General features: G+C 48.2%; 2 protein-coding genes across 3 annotated transcripts in view; one reads left to right on the top strand and one right to left on the bottom strand.

Annotated features, from left to right (window-relative positions):
- KCTD19 (potassium channel tetramerization domain containing 19) overlaps positions 1-14,847 on the top strand; it is a 47,391-nt gene extending 32,544 nt beyond the window's left edge. For both annotated transcript variants that reach the window (XM_043526237.1, XM_043526236.1), the window contains exons 11-17: positions 194-302; positions 1,607-2,264; positions 3,283-3,363; positions 8,027-8,209; positions 10,490-10,644; positions 13,083-13,184; positions 14,713-14,847. In XM_043526237.1, the coding sequence (XP_043382172.1) occupies positions 194-302; positions 1,607-2,264; positions 3,283-3,363; positions 8,027-8,209; positions 10,490-10,644; positions 13,083-13,184; positions 14,713-14,811 (1,387 nt within the window). In that variant the 3' untranslated portion in view covers positions 14,812-14,847. The remainder of the gene's footprint in view (positions 1-193; positions 303-1,606; positions 2,265-3,282; positions 3,364-8,026; positions 8,210-10,489; positions 10,645-13,082; positions 13,185-14,712) is intronic.
- Positions 14,848-16,795: 1,948 nt separating this feature from the next.
- Positions 16,796-20,368, bottom strand: part of PLEKHG4 (pleckstrin homology and RhoGEF domain containing G4) — a 171,228-nt gene continuing 167,655 nt past the window's right edge. Inside the window, 1 exon segment of the mRNA XM_043526266.1 lies at positions 16,796-18,741. The gene's annotated coding sequence lies outside the window, so the exon portion shown is untranslated.

Below are 20,368 nucleotides of genomic sequence, written 5' to 3'. Positions count from 1 at the left end.
ATTCTTTATTAATCAAGTCCCATATCAGCCACTCCATTATCTTGTCTAATAATTCCCCAATAATTAAAATTCATATAAAACTAATTTTAACATTCATCAGAATGCACACACAACCCAACAACCTTAGGCTGTCCCTGGAAAAAAATTCAAAGGTTCACAAATGTAGCAAAACTGAAAAATATTCATTTTACAGATTGTGGGTCAAAAAACATGAAACTTACGATGAAGCTTCTTTTCCATTTAGAAGATTAAATATTGTGACTTGGGATAAGGAGCGTGAGTTCAGCAAAGACCCAAAAGAAGTAAGATTTTTTTCAGAAATACCTCAAAACAATAAGTTTTAAAAAACAGTTCAGACCTGAATGTTTAAATTGTCCAGTTGCAGCTTGGGACAAGTTGTCTTAACTCTTACTGCAAAATTATCAACAAAAATGAAAGTCCTGAAACTTCTATGTGAAGAGGAAATCTTTCTTCCAAAAGTGCAGTAATTTCTAAGAATCTACTCACATCAAGATGCCAGTAGCAGTTCAGAAAAAATAATGACTTTTTTAATAGAACCAGGGGTGCTGGAACAATTTGTATAGTGGGGGTGCTGAGAGCCATTGAACCAAACTGTAAACCCTGGATATGATGGAAACCACTTCAAGCCAGGCGGTACGGCAGGACCCCCAGTCTCTCGAGTCCCAACACCTATGTATAGAACGACAGGTTTTTGAGCATCAAGAGATACAGATTCAGGGTAAAACAGCTGAAGGTATTTTCTTTAAATATTAGAGAAATGTGAGAAAGAAAAATAAAAGGAGAAAGAAAATCTCAATCATTTGCAGCTAATTATTGTAGTTTAGTTTGTTTGGATAGTTTTTCAGTGTTCAGGTTTAGATAGCTTCTGTGCCATTGCCATTTTGAGTTCCCAGAGCAATTTGTGCTTGTTTTCTGGAGTAAACATGCCTGATCAAGACCTGTCCAGTTTGCCGCAGGTAAGGCCACTCCCTGTCTCAGTGTTCTCTGTGCTAGGTTTTTACCCATAAGAACAGGCACACTTGCCCTACTCCACATTCAGGCAGAGAGGATTTGAACCTGGGTTTCCCATCTCCTGGGTGATTGCTCTAACTAATGGGCAAAAGGGTGGCACTTCCTCCACCTGTGTCTGTTTTATGCAGGGTCTCATCTGGTAGGCATGCTCTGAGCATGCCTACTGGACTGGGCTCCACAGGTGAGATAGGCAGGAGAACGCCTAGTTGGAGAATTCCACTGGGCCTTTGGCATGAGTTGCCTAAAGTGGCAGTTAGGCACCCAAATCCCCTTGTGGATCTAGCCCACAATGCCTAAGTACCTCTGTGGGTTTAGCCCCATGTGGTTATAGCTCTGGTAGCATGGGCAAGGTTCAGTGTGCGGCCTCTGCAAGGTCTAGATGGACAAGTGCTCAGAATGACCAGTTCTCAGCTCCTGCTGCCTCACAAGTTTATGTCAATACAACTTAGACCACAAAATGGCCCTGTTTATGCAGTGCTAAAATCTAAGCGATCAGGTAAGGCAAAACTTACCGTGCCTTTGGGACAAATAAGAAGAGTCATTTAAAAATAACCGCTTTCCACTCCGTTTTCAGGAACGTTCCTACACTGCTGTGGATTTCAGTAACTGGTGTGTTAATACCTGGAGTAAAATAAAAGACATGCAGGATAGCAAAGGAGAGAATGAGAAGTATACCAGAATGATTTCACAGACCAGAGGCACAAAACGAAGGAATAAATCTGGAGGATATCATCAGTCTACAGACATCGGGGAAAATTCCAGCTATTGTAAACATTCAGCAAGCCCTCCAAGGAAGAAAGGGGAAAGAGGCAATTTAGCAAAAAAATCAGAAAATAGAAACTCAGCCACTCCCATTCAGAAATTAATTTCCCTGGTAAAGGAATGGGACATGGTAAACTCCAAAAGATGTGAATTCCGGCATGTGACAATATCCAGCAGTAACCTTGCAGATAATGTATCTTGTCATAAAACACTTGAAAATGGGGGTGACATCAAAGATCCTGCTGACAGGTCTCCTGCGAAAATAAGTCATGGAGTTCAGGAAAATGACCAGACTATTCAAGCTGCATTCAGTGCCGAAGAGAAACATTCGGAGCAACACGCATCCAAAGAGAATTTGCCAGTTACCCTACCTGCTGAAAAACACAGATTCAGCACCATAAGGGAGACTTACCCAGTGGAAAAAACGGCGGCATTCAAAGAGCAGAGGGGCCAGGAGCAAACAGAAAAAGGTAAGTGTCATGTGCTCATTACTTTAACAATGGCAGGAGAAATTAACGAGTAAATGTGATGCTTAAAGAAACCAGAAATGTCTGGTGATACTGATTAACAAAAAAGAAATGTCAGGATGAAAGAATCTCACCTCTTCCTCTTGCTCTTCCACAAACCAGAGGGGTTCCCACTGCAGTTAAGGGCAGCACCTGGATGACTAAATTCACCCCGTACATAGCTCTAGTCCTATGCCACTTGAGGCCCACTTCAGATTCCAAACTTGGGGCAGATCTACACTTAAAACTGTCCTGCTGTAGCACTTCAGGGAAAACACTACCCACGCTGACAGGAGGGCTTCTCCCATGGGCGTAGTTACTCCACTCCCCTGAGAGGCAGTAGCTCTGTCGATGGAAGAAGCCCTCCCATTGGCATAGTGCTGTCTACGCTGGGGGTTAGCTTGGTTTAACTGCATTGCTCAGCAGGGTAGATTTTTCACACTCCTGAGTGACATAGTTATACTAACCTAATTTCCTAGTGTAGACCTGGCCAAGGGCTTGAGTGCGACTGAAGTGATGCCTGCTCCTTGTGCTGACCCACAACATGTAAACTAATGCAGATTGCTCAGAAGGGGTGCGAAGGTGGTGAAGAGCAAATTTCCTTTTCCTTCAGAAAAGAGTTTAGATTCCCTACCAGGTATTAATTATGATTTATTTGTATTACTTTATCGTGTGCCAGATTTTAGCCCTTGTTGCAGGGATATGAGCATCAAAGCGCCTGATGTCGCACTGTGCTCAGCATCTGCTGCAGTATGTTGTGCACCCTGGACTCCTCAGCACCTTGCTGGAGTGAGGCTGGGCCTGAAGTTCACAAGCCTGGGGAAAACAATAATTAATGTGTCTAGGGAAATGCAACATGGGAGGATGCACCTGGGCAGCAAGATGTAAAAAAGGATTTGAGACGAACCGGAGATTAAAAGGAAGGCGCTGTGCAAAAAAGACCCTATTTCTTATTTGTGTCACGATTTCCCCTCCCTAACAGATCCTCACCCAACCCGCCCCTGGCTGAAGCAGCTTGTAACTGGCAAGTTCGGCGTGGGGATGAGCAGTAGCACTTGCCCAGGTACGATGTCCTCTTCTTAAGTAACTACTTTCAAATTATTGTTAGTTATTGAGAGCTGTCAATCAATGTACACACCACTGTGTAAAACATAGAGAAAGACATAGGTCCTTCCCCAAGGAGCTTAATATAAGAACCAATGCTGCAAGACACTACCACCCAGATTCACAAAGGGACGTAGGCATCGGGATGCTGAGTGTCACAATGCCTAACTTTTAGGCGCCTAGCAAATCACACAATAACACTGTAATCCACAAAGCCTGAGTTTGGTGCCCAGGCTCCCTATACAGTGGATGAGGAGAGGGACGGGATCTACAAAAGCCAGCATGTTAGGCGGGGAACTGCCTAACCTAGCCAATGGGAGATGCCCATGAGAGATGCGTGCTAAGCCCTGCCCCTCTCACGGGGCTAGGTGCCTAAATCTGGGCTGCAGGGAGGCACCTAGCTCTGCTAATGATTCATGAACTGTGGTAAGGCAGATGCTCCTCCACCTAATTAATGTGAGGGGCCTGATCAAGTAGGCATGCTCAGAGGCCGCCTAGATCTACACAAAAGAACTGGGGAAGAAGGAAGCAGGAGCAGGTCTCTTATGATCTTTAGCCCAGTGGCCAGAGTACGACCAGGATATGAGGGATCACTTGTTCAAGCCCCTCTACTGCCTGATGAGAAGGGATTTGAATGTGTGTGTGGTCAGAGGCAGAAACATAGATGCCTAGGTGCCAAGTGAGTTTGTGTGTCTACAGAGGTAGGTGGCTGTCAAGCGGGAGTTCTGTGGATTGCAATGGAGCCTAAAAATGGGATGTTTTTCTAAATCCGACCCTAAGCTTCTCTTGTGAGGGGCTGAGTAACCTCAGTTCCTCTTGACTCCATTGGCATTGAGGACACTCAGTTCCCCAGGGAAATGTTCAGCAATTCATAGGGGCCAGACAGAGAGAACAATTCAGACACATCCACCAGATGACTCTAGAGTGGGCTAATCTGAAAGTGATTCTTTGAGTGGCTCTGCTTATTCACACTTATGGTAATGTGCTGCCCAGTGATGCCTAGCAGCAGAAACACCTCTGAGCAGTGGCCGTTAGAGCAAATGCATGCGCTGTCCTACCCGTCCCCTAGGAGTTTTGGAATGTTCTGAGGGAAAGGCTCTATAAGGGGGCACAGCGCCTTCTACCAGCTCAGTTCCTTCCAAGTGTTGCACCAGATGGAAGTGAAGCACTCCAGTCCATATGGATGAATCAGATAATTCATTTATTTTCCCCCAAAATCACATACTAATGTGTGTTACATACTTTGGATGCTGGAAGGATTCTAGCAGATTATTTAAATAGAGCCACAAGGTTTTGGAAGTTCATCTACGTCGGTTGTTTCTTAGGCTAAGAATCCTGTGGGTCATCATGTATCTATGCAGCCTATTTACAGATGGGTTAGGTAATGTATCATTGAATGTTACAAGTTGGTGACAGTTCCTGGGCCTACTGTTGTAAGATATTATTCGGCTCTTGCTTACCTTAAACATGGTCCTACTGGGGGAGTCTGTAAGACTGACTTGGAAGTTGATCCATTACCAAACATTATGCTTTGGATTTGGCTTCAAGAGCCGATGCCAAATTAGGTAGAATGGTTTGTCAGTCTTTATTTAATTACGACTCTGCTTCCTCTTTCTGAGTTTTTCAGCCCTGCTTGTCAACCTACCCGTAAGTGGGAATATGCAGACCCACGCAAAGAAGAGGTGGTTACTTGCTTGTAACTGGAATTCTTTCTTCCGCCACCTTTCCCCTCTTTCTCAGAGTCCTATTATGATTTGTAGCGGGGAAGGAACTGAGGGGGTAGAGCGCTCTTTCTCACAACTTTTGGACACCCTGAAGGAAGGAGTAGGAAGGGGTGCACATGTGCTCCAATGGGCAACTGTTGGAGAAGGTTCTACCACTAGGCTGCGCCAGGCAGCGCGTTACCATTACTGTGACTTCGCAGTGCTTGCAGAGAACTCTGGTTACAAGTAAGCATTCTTCATTTGTGTAGAACTGCCTGTTGGTTGTACCGGCATGCTTCTTTTGGTGTCACGCATTTCTCAGTTTGGTGGATGATTGCTGAAGTGCTCTGCAGAAGATGTGGTTTAAGGAGGGATTTGAGTGGTCACTGGGAACTCTGTGTTCTTGTGCAGTAAACACATGAGGATGTGTGACGAAGGTGTGAAGATATGAGTGGGAGAAGGACACAAAAGGGCTTTTTGGAGGTGGCTTGGGACAAACATAGTCACTGGAAGCAGGAGGCTGAGAAACGGTTACTGAGGGAAGAAGAGTGGTGGAGATGTTTACAGGTGAGGACAAGGTCCGGGAACTTGAGGCAGAGGAGAAGCCAGTGAAGGGAACTGGGATTGTTTAGTCTACAGAAGAGAAGAATGAGGGGGGATTTGATAGCTGCTTTTAACTACCGGAAAGGTGGATCCAAAGAGGATGGATCTAGACTATTCTCAGTGATAGCAGATGACAGGACAAGGAGTAATGGTCTCAAGTTGCAGTGGGGGAGGTTTAGGTTGATATTAGGAAAAACTTTTTCACTCGGGGGGTGGTGAAACACTGGAATGCGTTACCTAGGGAGGTGGTGGAATCCCCTTCTTTAGAAGTTTTTAAGGTCAGGCTTGACAAAGCCCTGGCTGGGATGATTTAGTTGGGATTGGTCCTGCTCTGGGCAGGGGGTTGGACTAGATGGCCTCCAGAGTCCCTTCCAACTCCGTTATTCTATGATTCTATGATCTGAAGCAAGAAAGGGGCGATGTGATCAGAGAGGTGGGAGAGACGATGATTTTGGTGACAGCCCTTTGGTAGCGTGATGTAACAACAGCAAATTGTGCAGGAGAGTTGTTCACAGTGAGACAAAGAGAGCTGAATTAATCACTATTGATTTCAGTGGACTTGCAATTGGGAAGAATTTGGCCCAGTGAAATTAATTCACGGATATTAATTTCCCTGCTCCTCCTCCATTACAGACATTGGGTAATTCTGACCTCCGTTGCAGAGGTGTAAATCCAGAGTAGCTCCACTAAAGTCAATAGTTACTTCACATTTTCACCTGTGTAGCTGAAAACAGAATCTGGTTTCCTGTGCTTAAAAACACTTACTCGTCCTCCTGTCTGATACAGTTGGAATCTCAGTAACATATTATTGTCTCCGGAAAGAAATTGGACCAATTACTTTAATAACACTCAATGACTACTCTATGCAAACCACTCCCCCTCGGCCAGTGTCCATGCAGTGTCCATGCATGGGTGTATGATCGCTGCCTAATTAGAGACCCAGACACCTTGTCTACCTGGGAGCTCTTCTGATCTTCCAGCTGTTCAACCAGCCCATTCATCCCACAAGCATTCCAGGAGGGAGGGGGAGGGGGGAAAGCCACTTCACAGGTATTCAAAGAGGGAGAGGAGACAAAATGCGGGGGAGGTGTAACAGACCTTTTGAGCATACAGGTTATACATAGCATAGTCATACAGAGCATACAGATCACTGCTGCTTCTACAACACTGATGTTCTGTGTGGAAGTTGGGAGCGTGATGAAAATGCAATGGGAGTGCAATTCTAGTCCTCGTTCAGAGGACTGCGAAGGTTGGTCCCAGGGCTTTTTGAGCAGAGGGAGAGGATCTGACTGAGTCTTCTTCAAAGTTTTGTGAAGATACTAGTACAATTCCTTTTAAGTATTGGAGTTATTTTATTCATTAGGCTTTGTCTGTAGTACATGCCTGGCACTGTACAGAACCAATAAGGGTACAAGACCAGCTCAGAGGAATTTATTTTCACAACAAAATTGAAAAGCCTCTATGATTTGTATGCTTCTGAGTTTCAGATGCAGGGCATTACAGTAAGCCCAGAGCACACAATCATTAGTCTTGTGCTAGTCTGAATTGAGATAGGCTCAGCTGATGCCAGGCTGTAGTGAGAACATTTTGCAAGTCTCTGCTTGCCATGAGCTACTCCTGGGGAAAGACTGGAAGAGCTAAAGCTGAGGTTTTCAAAGGCACCTAGTGGAGTTGAGGTGGGTGGAGCAGGGCCTAAATGGGGTTCACCTGATCTCAGTTCAGTTTCTGTCTTAGCTGCAAGCTTACCGCATGGCCCTGCACAAGTCACAAAATGAACCCTGTGCCTTGTACAAAGGAGATGCTAGCACTGCCTACCTCCTGGGGGTGGTGTAAAGGTAAAATGTGTTAGTGATTGCAAAGTGTTCCAGTACAATGGTGAGGAAGCCCATATGATTACCTCAATAGCTAGAACTCTTTTAGGCTCCTCTGACCATCCCAGGCTAAGTCTGTTTGGGCTTGGTTAAGCAACAACTAAGGGAGCACATGATAACCATCACTAAGTATTTCCAGGATTTCAGTCCCAAGGAGGGAGATAATATTTGTGGTTTTGTACCTTCAGTTTGTAAGCTCCTTGGTGCAGGGACTGCCACCTGTCATTTATAATATGGTTGTTCTGCGCCTTGCACCAGACTGGTAGACTCTAGTGCTACTGCAGTATAAATGTTTAATAATAATTCCTTAATAATAAAGGGGTACAACTAGAAGTAAGGGGGCGAAAATGCTGTGCCCCTCATTTGCTGTGAATAGATGTGCTAATCCTGTTAGAAGTTTTGCAGGTTTTATCGTCTGAAAATCCACATATTTTTTTATCCCCAGAAACAACCGTCAATGACCAAACCAACATGGTAACCAAAGAATTTAATAATGTAGGATTCATCCTTAAAGTCGAACATCCTCCAGTTGTAGGCAGTGACGGATCTTGCACTTGGCATGAAGAGAGTGTTGTTTACAGTGCTGGCATCAAACTGGCTAATGCAAACACTCAACCAGTGGCTAGAGGTACAGTAACATTGAAAAGAACTGGAAATCTGGCAGCTTATTTAGCGTTTCGATGGTGCCACAAGGCTTTTTGTGTGACAACAAATGCCTCTGATACCTTTTCCTGGTCTATAGTATGAGGAGCTAAGTACCAAACTTCTTGGTAGCACTTTTATAACTATTCTTGTTTAATTTTTGCGCTGGCACGAAGGCCAACAAGTTTATATCATTAGTAGAGGGAAGACAAGACCAGATGACAGTAGATTACCAAAATATCATAAATCCCTAACAAACTATAGATGTGTGTAGTCACAGTTGGTTAGAATAAATCAGTCCTAGCACTTACAGTACACCCCGAGTTCTAACTGACTTCCCCAAAGGGCAAGTGTGATGGGTTCCCTGCAGGGTGTCACCTGGAACTGGGGTACCACTGAGCCCTCTCACTTACCAGCCTGGGCTCCCTCTCACACTGTGCTGCTGTGACAAGCTGTAGACCACTTCCGGTCCTACACTCCCACCAGCATTTACACAGGTAGGGACACACTCAGCTGCAGTTACATGCAGGCTCCAACCAGCTGCTGTATGAACCAGCAATAGAGAGGCTACAGCCAAGATAATACCCAGCTCCCCAGGCACGCACCCCCCACTGAGTATAAACCCAAAATTATACCGTGTTGCACTGCACAGGGATCTGTACAATGCAAGCTCATAAATGGTTTACCTCTCCCTCAATATGTTAACCAAGCTGAGATTTTTCCCCAAACACTTCACTTAAAGGCATGCTGGTTTAGATAAACCAAAAAACAAGTTTATTAACTACAAAAGATAGATTTTAATTGATTATAAGTGATAGCAAACAGACCAAAGCAGATTACCTATAAATAAACAAAATTGCAAACTAAGCCTAAAATACTAGAACGATTGGATATGAATTAGCAATTTCTCGCTCTGGCTGATGATACAAGCAGTTCACCAGGTTTCCATACACAGGCTAGAAATCCTTTTAGCCTGGGACCAGCACTTCCCCCAGTTCAGTCTTTGTTCCTGAGGTGTTTCCAGGAGTTCTCTTGTGTGGGGAGTGAGGCCACTAGATGATGTCACACTCCACCTTATATAGCTTTAACATAGGGCGGGAACCCTTTGTTCCAAAAACAGTTCCCAGCCTAGAAAAATACAGGTACTCAAAATGGAGTTCAGTACCATGTGGTCTGGTCACATGCCCTTGCTGAGACATAGCAGCCATTACTTAGAGGCTGGCTGAAACCTTTGCAGTAAGACAAAGCTTTTCCACAGCCCATTGTCTTTGCTGATGAGCCATCAGCACTGTCTAACTTCATCAGTGTCGTACCTGAAAGGCTGGCTGTGGGTGTTTCCAGAGTAAGCACATTTGAAATACAGATCCATAGTCAATATTCATAACTTCAGATACAAAAATTATATATCTTCAGCAAATCATACCTTTTCCAATAACACCTTACATGACCCATCTTGTAAAAAATGCATCATAATTATGCCATAATCATGTTATATCATCATAATATTACTGTGACGAATATGGGGTGTAGCTAGAGCCTGCTCCTGGAGTACAAACTACAGGTAAATTTATAGATTGAGTCCCCACTGTTAGTGCCTGGTGACTAATAAGCCAATCACTAATCTCTTCAATTGTCAGTGAGTTTTGGGGACTACTGGGTAAGGTGCTGTCCAGATTGCAGCTGCAATGTGCTCTTTGTTCCTTGTGAGAAGTCCAGAGGGGCCAGGGCTACACACACACACACACACCCACCCACCCACCCATGATAGACCTCTCCAGGTATGTGTACACCCACAGAGCTGCTTTCTTTGGCAGATCCCTGCAGCTACATTGCTGTAGTTGCTGTTGTACGGGCCCAACCCTGTATCAGTCTGAGTGAAATGGTCAGTGTGGCAATTCAGTACCTATTGGAAAACTTTTTTTAGAGACATTCTGCTGTGCCAGAGGCTTTACTGCTTGAAATGTACTGATGCTGTTTGTAGCTAATCCCAGTGGCCTTGTCACGCTCCCCAACACCTCACCAGGCAAAGCTGGGAATATTTTTAGCAATTAGAAAAAGCCAGGGTAGAATCCTGAAATGCTTGGTCAGTTTTTACTCTGCAACGCCCATTGACCCTGGATCAGAACATGGTGTGTTACAGGATTCTGTTGCACCCATGACAATGGAGACAGGTGGCTCAGTGGCCAGCTAAATGAAAAGGGCTGGAGCTAGTACGCTGAAATAGGGTGTCTAATTCTGTATGTTGTGTTTGACACTCTCCTTGTAGATATAGTTTTCCTAAGTTTTGCTTTGGCACGGGAAGAGATATTTTATGCCAGGAAGTGCCATTGTTTTCTGACTGACATCATCCTGAATTCCATCAGGCAGAAGGATGCCAGAGAGATCACAGCCAAAGTTGTGAGGCTTGTGCACAGGCTTTGGGTAGGTATGATTTCCTAACAGTGCTGAAGCTGGGCCAGGTATCGAGGTGCCTACTGCGTCTTTCTGTGCCTACGTCCATCACTTAGGTGCCACTGACATTTAATCAAAGGTGCCTAAGTCCCCATGGCACCTACGTTTCTGCCAGTCAGCTTTGCAAAGCTGCCTAAGTAGTGATGCTGCCCCTGCAGCTAAGAGCCTAGCTCACGTCACAGCCCCAGAGGCGCTGAAGGAGGAGTCGCAATCTAGGCAGGGGAACGCTTAGCTTGCCACTGGGGCATGATCCCATCGGTGTGCTTTAAGTACACTGGGCACCTGATACCTCCCCGCCCCACATCAGGCCACCAAGAGGTGGAAGGAGCAGCAGAGTGCCTACATAAAAGCTAGCCAGAGCCACAGGGAAAGGTAGGGTGAGGGTCAGAGCATTATCAAGCATGAGTAGGAGAGAGATATTCGGCTGCTAGGACTTGGGCTACTTAAGTGGCTGAGCTGGCTTAGGTGCTTAAATCCAGGAGAGAGGGGTCCCAACTGTGAATCATGAGCCAGAGGAAGAAAATCCCTCCTTGGGCTTGTGGAGCAAAGGGGAAGAGTAGAGAACCAGTGTCCAAGGCAGCTCGCTCCTCTGGGCCAGAGAAGGAGAGAGGAGATGCAAGGAATCACAAAGGCAAATTTCCCAGTTGAAGCAGTGAGTGCAGAAGCTCAAACTGCCAGCAAGAGACAGGGCATCTGGAGCTAGATCCACAGAGGGACCTCGGCACCTAACTGTCACTTTAGGCAGCTGAGGCCACCATTCCTGAGAGCCTCAAAACTCCTGCTTAGATGCTGCCTAGCCCCGTAAGCACCTAAGTGACTGCTGGTTAAGGCCCCGAGGTGGCTACATGCCAACCCATGTGCATGCACAAAGCCACCAATGTCCTAACACCACCAAACTGCTCAGGGCCCTAGTGCACACCTAACCCCTGGCTGGATTCTCAGCCTGGGTGTTTCCCTCCCTGGCTCACCCGTAGGGCTTCATCAGGTGGGCGTGTTTTGAGCGTGCATAGGCTGCACAAAAGCCTGCTGGAGGCAAGCACATTGGGACTTTGGGGGCAGCTGTATGGCCCAGAATACCCACCAGTGCAATGGTTAGGGCCCGCAGCTATGATCGGTTTTCAACTTCCTGCTCTGGCTGTGTTAGAGCAGTGACTGGCAGCCACATGCCCCGCCTCCCAGATGTGTGCTCTGCACCTGAGGCTTTGGTGCTCTCCTGTTGAAACCATTCCACTTTGTATAAATAATTAACTAGTGGGTGGGCCAGAGTGAGGGTGACGCTGTAGCCTGGTGGGCAGGGCACGTGACTGGGGTGTGAGAGACCTAAAGTCAAGTCCCAGCACCAGTGCAGGGATTTGAACATGGGCTTCTCCATGCCTGCTGAGTGCCCTGCTCACTGGGCTACTGGCTGCAATGGGCTGTGTGGTGGATGCGGGTCTCTGACTCCAAGAGCGGGCTCGGCAATGAATCCTGTGGAGGGAGATGCCCAGCTACCTTTAAGGGGCAGAGGGGGTAGGATTCCTGCTCAGTGAGCTGGCTTCGTGAATTGCTTTCGTAGGATATGTTTAACTCTGCAGTTACTCACCTGCAGCTGGCCCACGCTTGGGCTGCGGGGCTGTTTAATTGCGGTGTAGCCCTTCAGGCCCAGGCTGGAGCCCAGGGTCTAGGACCCTGCAAGGTGGGATGGTCCCAGGGCTTGGGCTATGCCCCAGCCCAAAAGTCTACACTGCAATTAAACAGCCCCTTAGCCTGAGTCAGCTGGCGTGGGCCAGCCGCGGGTGTCTAACTGCAGTGTAGACAGACCCTTAGGCACCTCACTCTCCCCATGTGCATTGTAGGGAGTCTGGGAATTACACTGCATGGCAAGGAGACGAAGTCTCTCTGTGGCTCTAGCCCTAGGCTACCGCACCTTGCTGGTCAAGGCAGGGGTGAGAGGCGGTGGCATAGCTCCACCTCTAGACATGAGGGTTCGCTGTGGGCTGGCCAGGTGTCTATGGCTGGACATGTCATCTTGGGTAAATCTGTTACTCGTCCCTGTTTGTTTCTTAAATCACTGAGTGAACCATGTCAGCTAGGGCTGGGGTGAGCAAAGAGCGACCACCTGCCTCCAGCACTTTCCTGCAGTCTGTGCGGCTCTGTGAGCTGGGTTGGAAGCAGCTTCTTTTCAATGGCCAGTGTTTAAAAAGTGTTTCCTGTCAGACTGTGGGGGCCGCGTTGCTTCTCACAGGTCAGATCTAAGAATGTAGCAAATCTGCCACTCTGGGAGCAATGCGTTTTCTCTCCTGGTCCTGTACACATCAGTATTACTGGGGGCTACCCGGTCTGGATGCAGCTCTGCACACGAATAAGCCCGAGGCTCATTGGCAGGACCAGGTAAGAGTACGACTGAGACAAACCTTTTATTACATTAGACCCAGCGGATCACACCAAGGGAGTTTGTTGCTGATGTCTTGAACACAAACCCTTTTAACGATGACGGACCTGTTCATGAAAAGCTACTTAGATGGGTGGAAGTAAGTACAGAGCATTCAAGAGCCTTGTGTTATCACTGAAGACAGACTATGCTGAACAAATTTATCCGCTTTTATATTAGTTTGTGCTTCCTCGGCTTTCCTTGTGGGATGGTTGAACTCGGAGCTAGTTTGCAGCATATATGGATAAAAGTTGTACAGATGTTAATATTATTAGTTTAAAATCATACCACTCTTGTCAGTTAAATCCGAAGCCATTCAGGGAACCATTTTCTCCACCTGTAAAAGGGACACGATGATACTTGCCGTCTCTAGAGCTAATGAGGCCTCAACTGGAGTATTGAGGAGTAGTTCAGGGAAGATGTGGACAAATTGGAGAAAATCCAGAGAAGAGCAACAAAAATGATCAAAGGTCTAGAAAACATGAGCTATGAGGGAAGATTGGAAGAATTGGGTTGGTTTAGTCTGGAGAAGAGAAGACTGTGAGGGGACATGATCACAGTTTATAGTACATAAAAGGTTGTTACAAGGAGGGAGAAAAATTGTTCTTCTTAATCTCTGAGGACAGGACAGGAAGCAATAGGCTTAAATTGCAGGAAGGATGGAAATACCTATGCCTAACTGTCAGGGTGGTTAAGCACTGGAACAAATTGCCTCAGGAGGTTGTGGAATCGCCATCACTGGAGATTTTTAAGAGCAGATTAGACAGTCACCTCTCAGGAATGGTCTAGATCAGGGGGGGTCTCAAACTCAAATGACCACAAGGGCCACATGAGGACTAGTACATTGGCCCGAGGGCCACACCACTGGCCACCACCCCTCACCGCTGCCCCGATTCCATCCCTTCTGTGAGTCCCCGCCCCTGCCCTGCCTCTTCCCACCCCTTCCCTGCCCCCATTCCAACCCATTCCCTGAAATCCCCAACCCAGCTCTGCCCCCTCCCTGCCCCCAGGGGGTGCAGGAGGGGTGCAGGGTACAGCAGGGGGTAGGGGTGCAGGAGGGGTGCGGGGTGTGTCAGGGGGCTCAGGACAGGGGGTCGGGGTGCAGGGTGTGGCAGGCAGCTCAGGGCAGGGGGTTGGAGTGCAGGAGGGGTGAAGCAGGGGGCTTAAGGCAGGGAGTCAGGGTGCAGGAGGGGTGTGGGGTGCAGCAGGGGGCTCAGGGCAGGGGTTTGGCTGCAGGAGAGGTTTGGGGGACGGGTCCGGCCAGGCGTGCACTGGGGGCAGGGCGGCTCCCTCCCTGCCTGCCTGCCCTGCCCCCGTGCCGCTCCGGGAAGCCAGGGCAACACACAGACCCCCCCCGCCCACCCCATGTCCTGGCTGCTTCCCGGAGCAGCGCGGGGGCAGGGCAGGCAGGCACGGGGAGCTGGCGGGCCTCAGAAAATAACCCCGCGGGCCGCGTGTTTGAGACCCCTGTCTAGATAAAGAGTCCTGCCATGAGTGCAGGGATGGACTAGATGACCTTGCAAGGTCCCCTCCAGGCCTACAATTCTAGGACTCTGTTAGGAGCTGTACTAGTGCACTACTCTGTATTCTGATTGATGCGTAACTGTCTCTTTGATTATTCCTTTCAGTTTACACTGCCATTTGCATGGAAGTACAGTCACTGCATTGATTTACTGGTAAAGAAAGGGTATTCCAAATCCATCTCATATTTTGGCTTGGGAAAATAATTTACAGGAGCTTTAATAAAGTTTGACCTGGCTGTTTCTTGCTGTGAAATGTCTGTCCTTGCTTCTGACAGCTCAGCTGGTAAATCAGACATTAACGCTGTGGAAGGTTAGACAGGTCCCAGCTGAAAAGCCTTTCTAAGATGAATTAAGGTTGAGAGAACCAGGCACTGAAGCCCTAGAAAAACTTACACAAAACTTTTAGTGAACGCAAACCAACTACCGAAACCCAAAAATATGAAGAAGCAGGAAATGCAGAATTAGGTTAAATTTACCAGAAACAAAACCAGTTGAAAAAGACCATTGCGAGCTCAGGCCTCTGAACGCCTGGAACTGTCCTGGGAGAGACGCTGGCCTCTCAGCTTTCCTTCTGTGTGGGTGGAGGAGAAACCCTGTGATCACAGACTGTCGGTTTTCTGGTGTGTGTGTCTCTCTCACCGCCCCCCCCCCGTGCTGCCACCCTCACCTTGACCACAAGGCAGCGTAAAGGTGACAGACCCTGGCCCATGTGCGCTAATGTAATGCCCTGGTTCGTATGTGGAAACACGACCTGCGGCTCTCCTGAGCCAGGTGTGACTGACAGGCACGTGGCGTCAGCGCACCTCCCCCTTTGCCTCGCTGAGCCGCCCTGGGGGCTTTGTGGGGCTGATGAGGCCTCCACTGCACGGCTCGGTGACCTGACTCCATTTGGGCAGATTAGGGTTGAAGAATTTTCTAACCACCTGCACCTTGTTAGATTAATGTCAGGCTTGTGGGGGGCGGGCGGGGGATTCAGTCGCCAGAGAAACAGCCCTGATGCCAGGATACAGGCTTTGCTAGGCCTGCTCTGAATGAAAGCAGAGGGGTTCCCCCAGCAGTCGTGTGACTCCCTGTTTTTAGCTGGTTGGCGCAGCCTTACCATGCTGTACAAATAGTAACTTTGAAAATGTGCATTTGAGCAACAATGGGCCTGTGCATTAGAGCCCAAGCAGCTTAGCCCCGTAAACTGACTCTGCCCCTTGCCTGCTATGGGGAGAAAAGTTTAGTTTCGGCTCATACCTGCCGTAACATTTTGGCCAGTTGGCCTTCGTTTGCGGCTTTTATGGGAGACAAACGCTGGCCTTGGTTGCAGCCTCACATTAAGGGCAGTGCCTGCTGCTGTCTAATGTGTATGTGTGATGAAGTGGGAATTCTCCAGACTGACCCCACTGCGTGCCTCAAGTGCCCTTCTGTGCTGCATTAGTACCCATTGGAGGGAAAAGGGTGGTTTTCTCTTCGAGCAGACTGGGAACTTTAGGTACGAATGTCGTCTACTTATCTGCGCCTGAACGGGCCTTTACAAAAAAAGACTGAAGGCCCCGCCCCCCCCATCAATGAAAAATCCAAGACAATGGAAAACCCACTCACTGAGACATGACACCCAGCAACCAGTGCCCCAGAGGGAGGAGGATTCCCCCACCTCTCAGGAGGGAAGCTGGGCACAGACCCCCCGCTCGAGAACAAAGGCCTGGGTATGTGTGAGGTGGAGGGCGTTGGGGGCTTGGCCCTGGGAAACGCACTAAGGAGGTGAGACTGAGAGACAACGAGAGCCTGAACAGCTTGGCTGTAGCAGAATGGACCAGGCTTTAACCTTCATTTCTCGATGCTACCCTGAAGCCTCCCTATGCTGTGTTCCAGTTTAAACCCGGCTGCTTGAGCGTCACTGCAAATACTTGCTGAGGTGCATGAATCCCTGAAGAGTGCACAAGCCTCTCTCAGCTGGACCGGCTGAACAGAGCTTCTGGCATGAAGCAGGAGTTCTGACACCCCCCAAATCCCGTTTTAGGATGCAGTGAGGCCATGTGGCCTACCCTGAAGGAAGAGTGAGACCCCCTTGGACTGTTCCAAAGCTGGGGGGGTGGGGGGTGGGGTGTAACACTAATCCTGTGGCTGCGTGACAACATGCATTCCACATTCCAGCTTCCCGTCTCCTGGCCCCAACATGGACATGCAACACAAATCAACCGCATACGAAGAAAATAACCTTTATTAGGCTGTGAAATCAAATCCTGGAAAACCAGGAGGCAGCTGAACATTTCTAAAGATTCTTCCAGCAATGCAGAAACCTCTGTAACAGGAATTTCAGAAACTGGTCACAATGGTAGTTCCATGTGCCCTTTGGATTGTTGGTAAAGTCTTTCCCTCGTTAGTGGTATTCGCTAGCACTGTGTTGAGGCACAAAGCTTAGAATTAGCTAGAGATTTTTACACAACGGGTTCTAAAATCGTCCCTGGCCAATTGTTCACCACACATTATTGTACCAAAATGTCAATCATCTTCCATTTTGACATCTAAAAAGGAGTAAGACTGAAAAAGTATCAGCTTATTAATGGAACATCAAAGAAGTGTTCTATGTACATTTCCGAATGAAAAGGAACAGGGCTGATATGCAAAGGCTAGATGTGTGCCCAGGAGGGTGAGCGTTTCTGAGCCTAGAAAGCACTGAACTGTGAATGGACCCAAACCAGCAGCTATGCAGAGAAACTAGTTACGCAGTTGGCTGCTCCCTACTATTATTAAGGCCAAGTGTGGTGTGTGTACGTGTTGCAAAAGCTGGGGGCTAAAGGTTTGCAGCACTTGAAGAAGCCCTAAGTAAACATGCTCTCAGCCAGCAGGTTTGCATTTCCCCCACTACATGTTAAATGAAAGGATTCCAAGCCAAACAAGCCCTTGCAGCGTCAGTAAAGTCCAACTTCCCTGACCGCGCTTACCGAGGAGCTCAAACTGTCCTAAGGGGCGCATCACACACAGGCAAATGCGTGTCTCTGCTGGGATTACACTGCGTTAAAGCTGGGGCCTTGACGGTTTCAGTGGCATAATGATCTGGGCTCCACACACTCCGTAGCTGCTGTGCTCAGATGGGGCTCTGGTCTGTGCTACTTTGATTACCACCACCGCATGCTGGGGCTGGGCATCTGAATGGGCCTAGAACACACGACAAAGGCAACGGCAGACCAGGCCAGCATACCTCTATTCCACCCAGCCACACTGGGCACGCCCCCATTCCTTCTGTAACAGCCTCTCCACAATGCTGACTTTGCCCCTTATGCCTCATGCCCTTAGGCCCGGCTGCCGCCTGTGAGGTCTGCCACAAAGACAGCAACTGAGCTGGGACTGGACAGCATGAACGGTTCCCTTCTTCTCTCCAACAGACGTGCTGCAGAGCCAGGAGAGCATATCTGGCTTCTGCAGGACGGCTCCCACTGACGTCGCCTCTGACCTGCTCTGGCACCGCTGCTGTGCTGGGGCCTCCCCACATCTGCCCTGGGAACACTACTCTGCTGCCCAGTGGGATGTCTGGTTTTGTAGGGTTCCGGTGTCAATCTTCCCAACAGTCAGACAGGGAGGTGGGAGACACTGACAGCTCATAGTGGTACTAAGGCAGGGAGCAGCTCAGCACTGCAAGCACCTGACGTAACAATGAACCTGGTTTTATTAAAACAGAAGTGTTAAGCCAAGGAAATAAATTATCGCTACACTAGCCAATCTAAAACAAAAGGGAGGCCGCAGATCTCGCGCTGCAGCGCAGCACGCAGCCCAAATGGAAATGGCGCTACTTTTATTAAATACCTCGTTCGTTTCCTCCTCGAGCCCTTCCATAAACGTTATAAACTGGGCAGCACAAAGAACAAAACGAGTAACAAAATCTGTACAGTCCAGAGCTTCCAAAATACTCTGTCTTTGCAAATTGCTACGTTACGTGTTAATACATTTATAAATAAAGGACTAACTGCCCCTCCAACACACCAGCGGTGGCGTCTAGTTAACAGGGCACTAATTGGGGGCGCTCCCCAGCCAAGTGCCAGTGCTGGACTGGTTTGACGAGCCTGTGGTTGGGCTTGAACATCTCCAGTCTCCTCGTGCCGGTCAGAGACGTGGACTCTTCCGTGGGCTCAATGGAACCAGTGATCAGACCTGGAACACAGCACCAGGCAATGGTTAGGCTTGCTGCACTCTACCCGGGGGTACATTCCCTGTGACGACTGCTGCAGCGAGATGTAGGTCGCCACTTCCCCATGTGCAGTGTTGACCTTTGACCCATGACCTGAGCTCAGCAGATCAGGTAAATCGTCAGTTACGTTTTAGAAGGAGATAAGATGCTTGTTAAATGAGTGCCCCTGAAACTAAAGCCATTCTGCAAGTAGGAGTAAGCAAAGAACTAAAAGCTTATTTTAACATGTGAGCCGGAAGCATTTCGCTGGGTCAGAATTGTTAGCAGAAGACCGCATGAGGCCTCATGAAAGTTAACAAAAGCAAGTAACCTTGGGTTGGAAGATTTAGCCATATGTGTCTTGAGAGAAACTGTCAGACTGCAAAGGCTTTATTTAGCCAGACTCCTTAGCTGCACTGTGCAGAGACTCCAATCTGTGCGAACACTTAGGACACTTGTCAGAGCCCCAGCGATGGACAGCCGGAGTGACACGTATTGACAAGAGGCACAAACAGAATCAACTATGGTCTCAGGGGTAGGTGGGCGTAAGGAATAGGTGTCTGAAAGGGAATCAAACCCAGCCCTCACAGGGAACTGTGGGATAGCAGCGTGGTGGCAGCTTTAATGCTTATCTCGCTTTAAGGGGGAACCCAGCCCTGCAGATTCATGGATAGGGCCCCACCCAATTCACGGTCCATTTTGGTCAGTTTCTTGGTGATAGGATTTTAAAAATAATAAATTTCATGATTTCAGCTAATTAAATCTGAAATTTCATGCTGTTGTAATTGTATGGTCCTGACCCGAAAAGAAGGTGAGTGTGTGTGTGTGTGTGGGGGGGGGGGGGTGCGGGGGTTCGCAAGGGTTATTGTAGGGGGGGTTGTGTTACTACTACCACCATCAGGCCTGGGCAGCCGGAGAGCGGCGGCTGCTGGCCGGGAGCCCAGCTCTGAATGCAGCGCCGCGGCCAGCAGCAGCGCAGAAGTCAGGATGGCCTGGGATGGGTATTGCCACCTTCACTTCTGGGCTGCTGCCTGCAGAGCCCTCGGTCAGCAGCCGCCGCTCTCCGGCCGCCCAGCTCTGAAGGCAGCGCAGAAGTAAGGGTGGCAATACCGCAACCCCCCTAAAATAACCTTGTGGCCCCCCTGCAACTCCCTTTTGGGTCAGGACCCCCAGTTTGAGAAATGCTGGTCTCCCCCCGTGAAATCTGGTCTTTTGTGTGTTTTTACTCTATGCTATACAGATTTCACGGGGTGGAGACCAGATTTCACCGTCTGTGATGCGTTTGTCATGGCCCTGAATTTGGTAGGGTCCTAGTCATGAGTGCACATGATGTGGATTCTGCTGTTATTTTAATTTTGTTTTCCTAGTTCTGTGACTTTGCTTATATTGGCCATGTTATTAATATACCTCATTGAGTCTCTCTGGGTGTCTCACCAATCACCTTGTTAATTAATCTCCTAGACTCACGGATGTTAAGGCCAGAAGGGAATATCATGATCATCTAGTCTGACTAGGGATGTCATGGAAGCTCCTTCACTGGAGGTTTTCAAAAGGAGGCTGGAGCCATCTGTCATGAATGGTTTAGATACAACAAATCCTGCCTCTTGACAG

This window comes from Chelonia mydas, chromosome 12, assembly GCF_015237465.2.
Source record: "Chelonia mydas isolate rCheMyd1 chromosome 12, rCheMyd1.pri.v2, whole genome shotgun sequence".
NCBI lineage: Eukaryota > Metazoa > Chordata > Testudines > Cheloniidae > Chelonia > Chelonia mydas.
The sequence above is the reverse complement of the archived record's forward strand: the minus strand, read 5'-3'. Positions and strand labels throughout refer to the sequence as shown.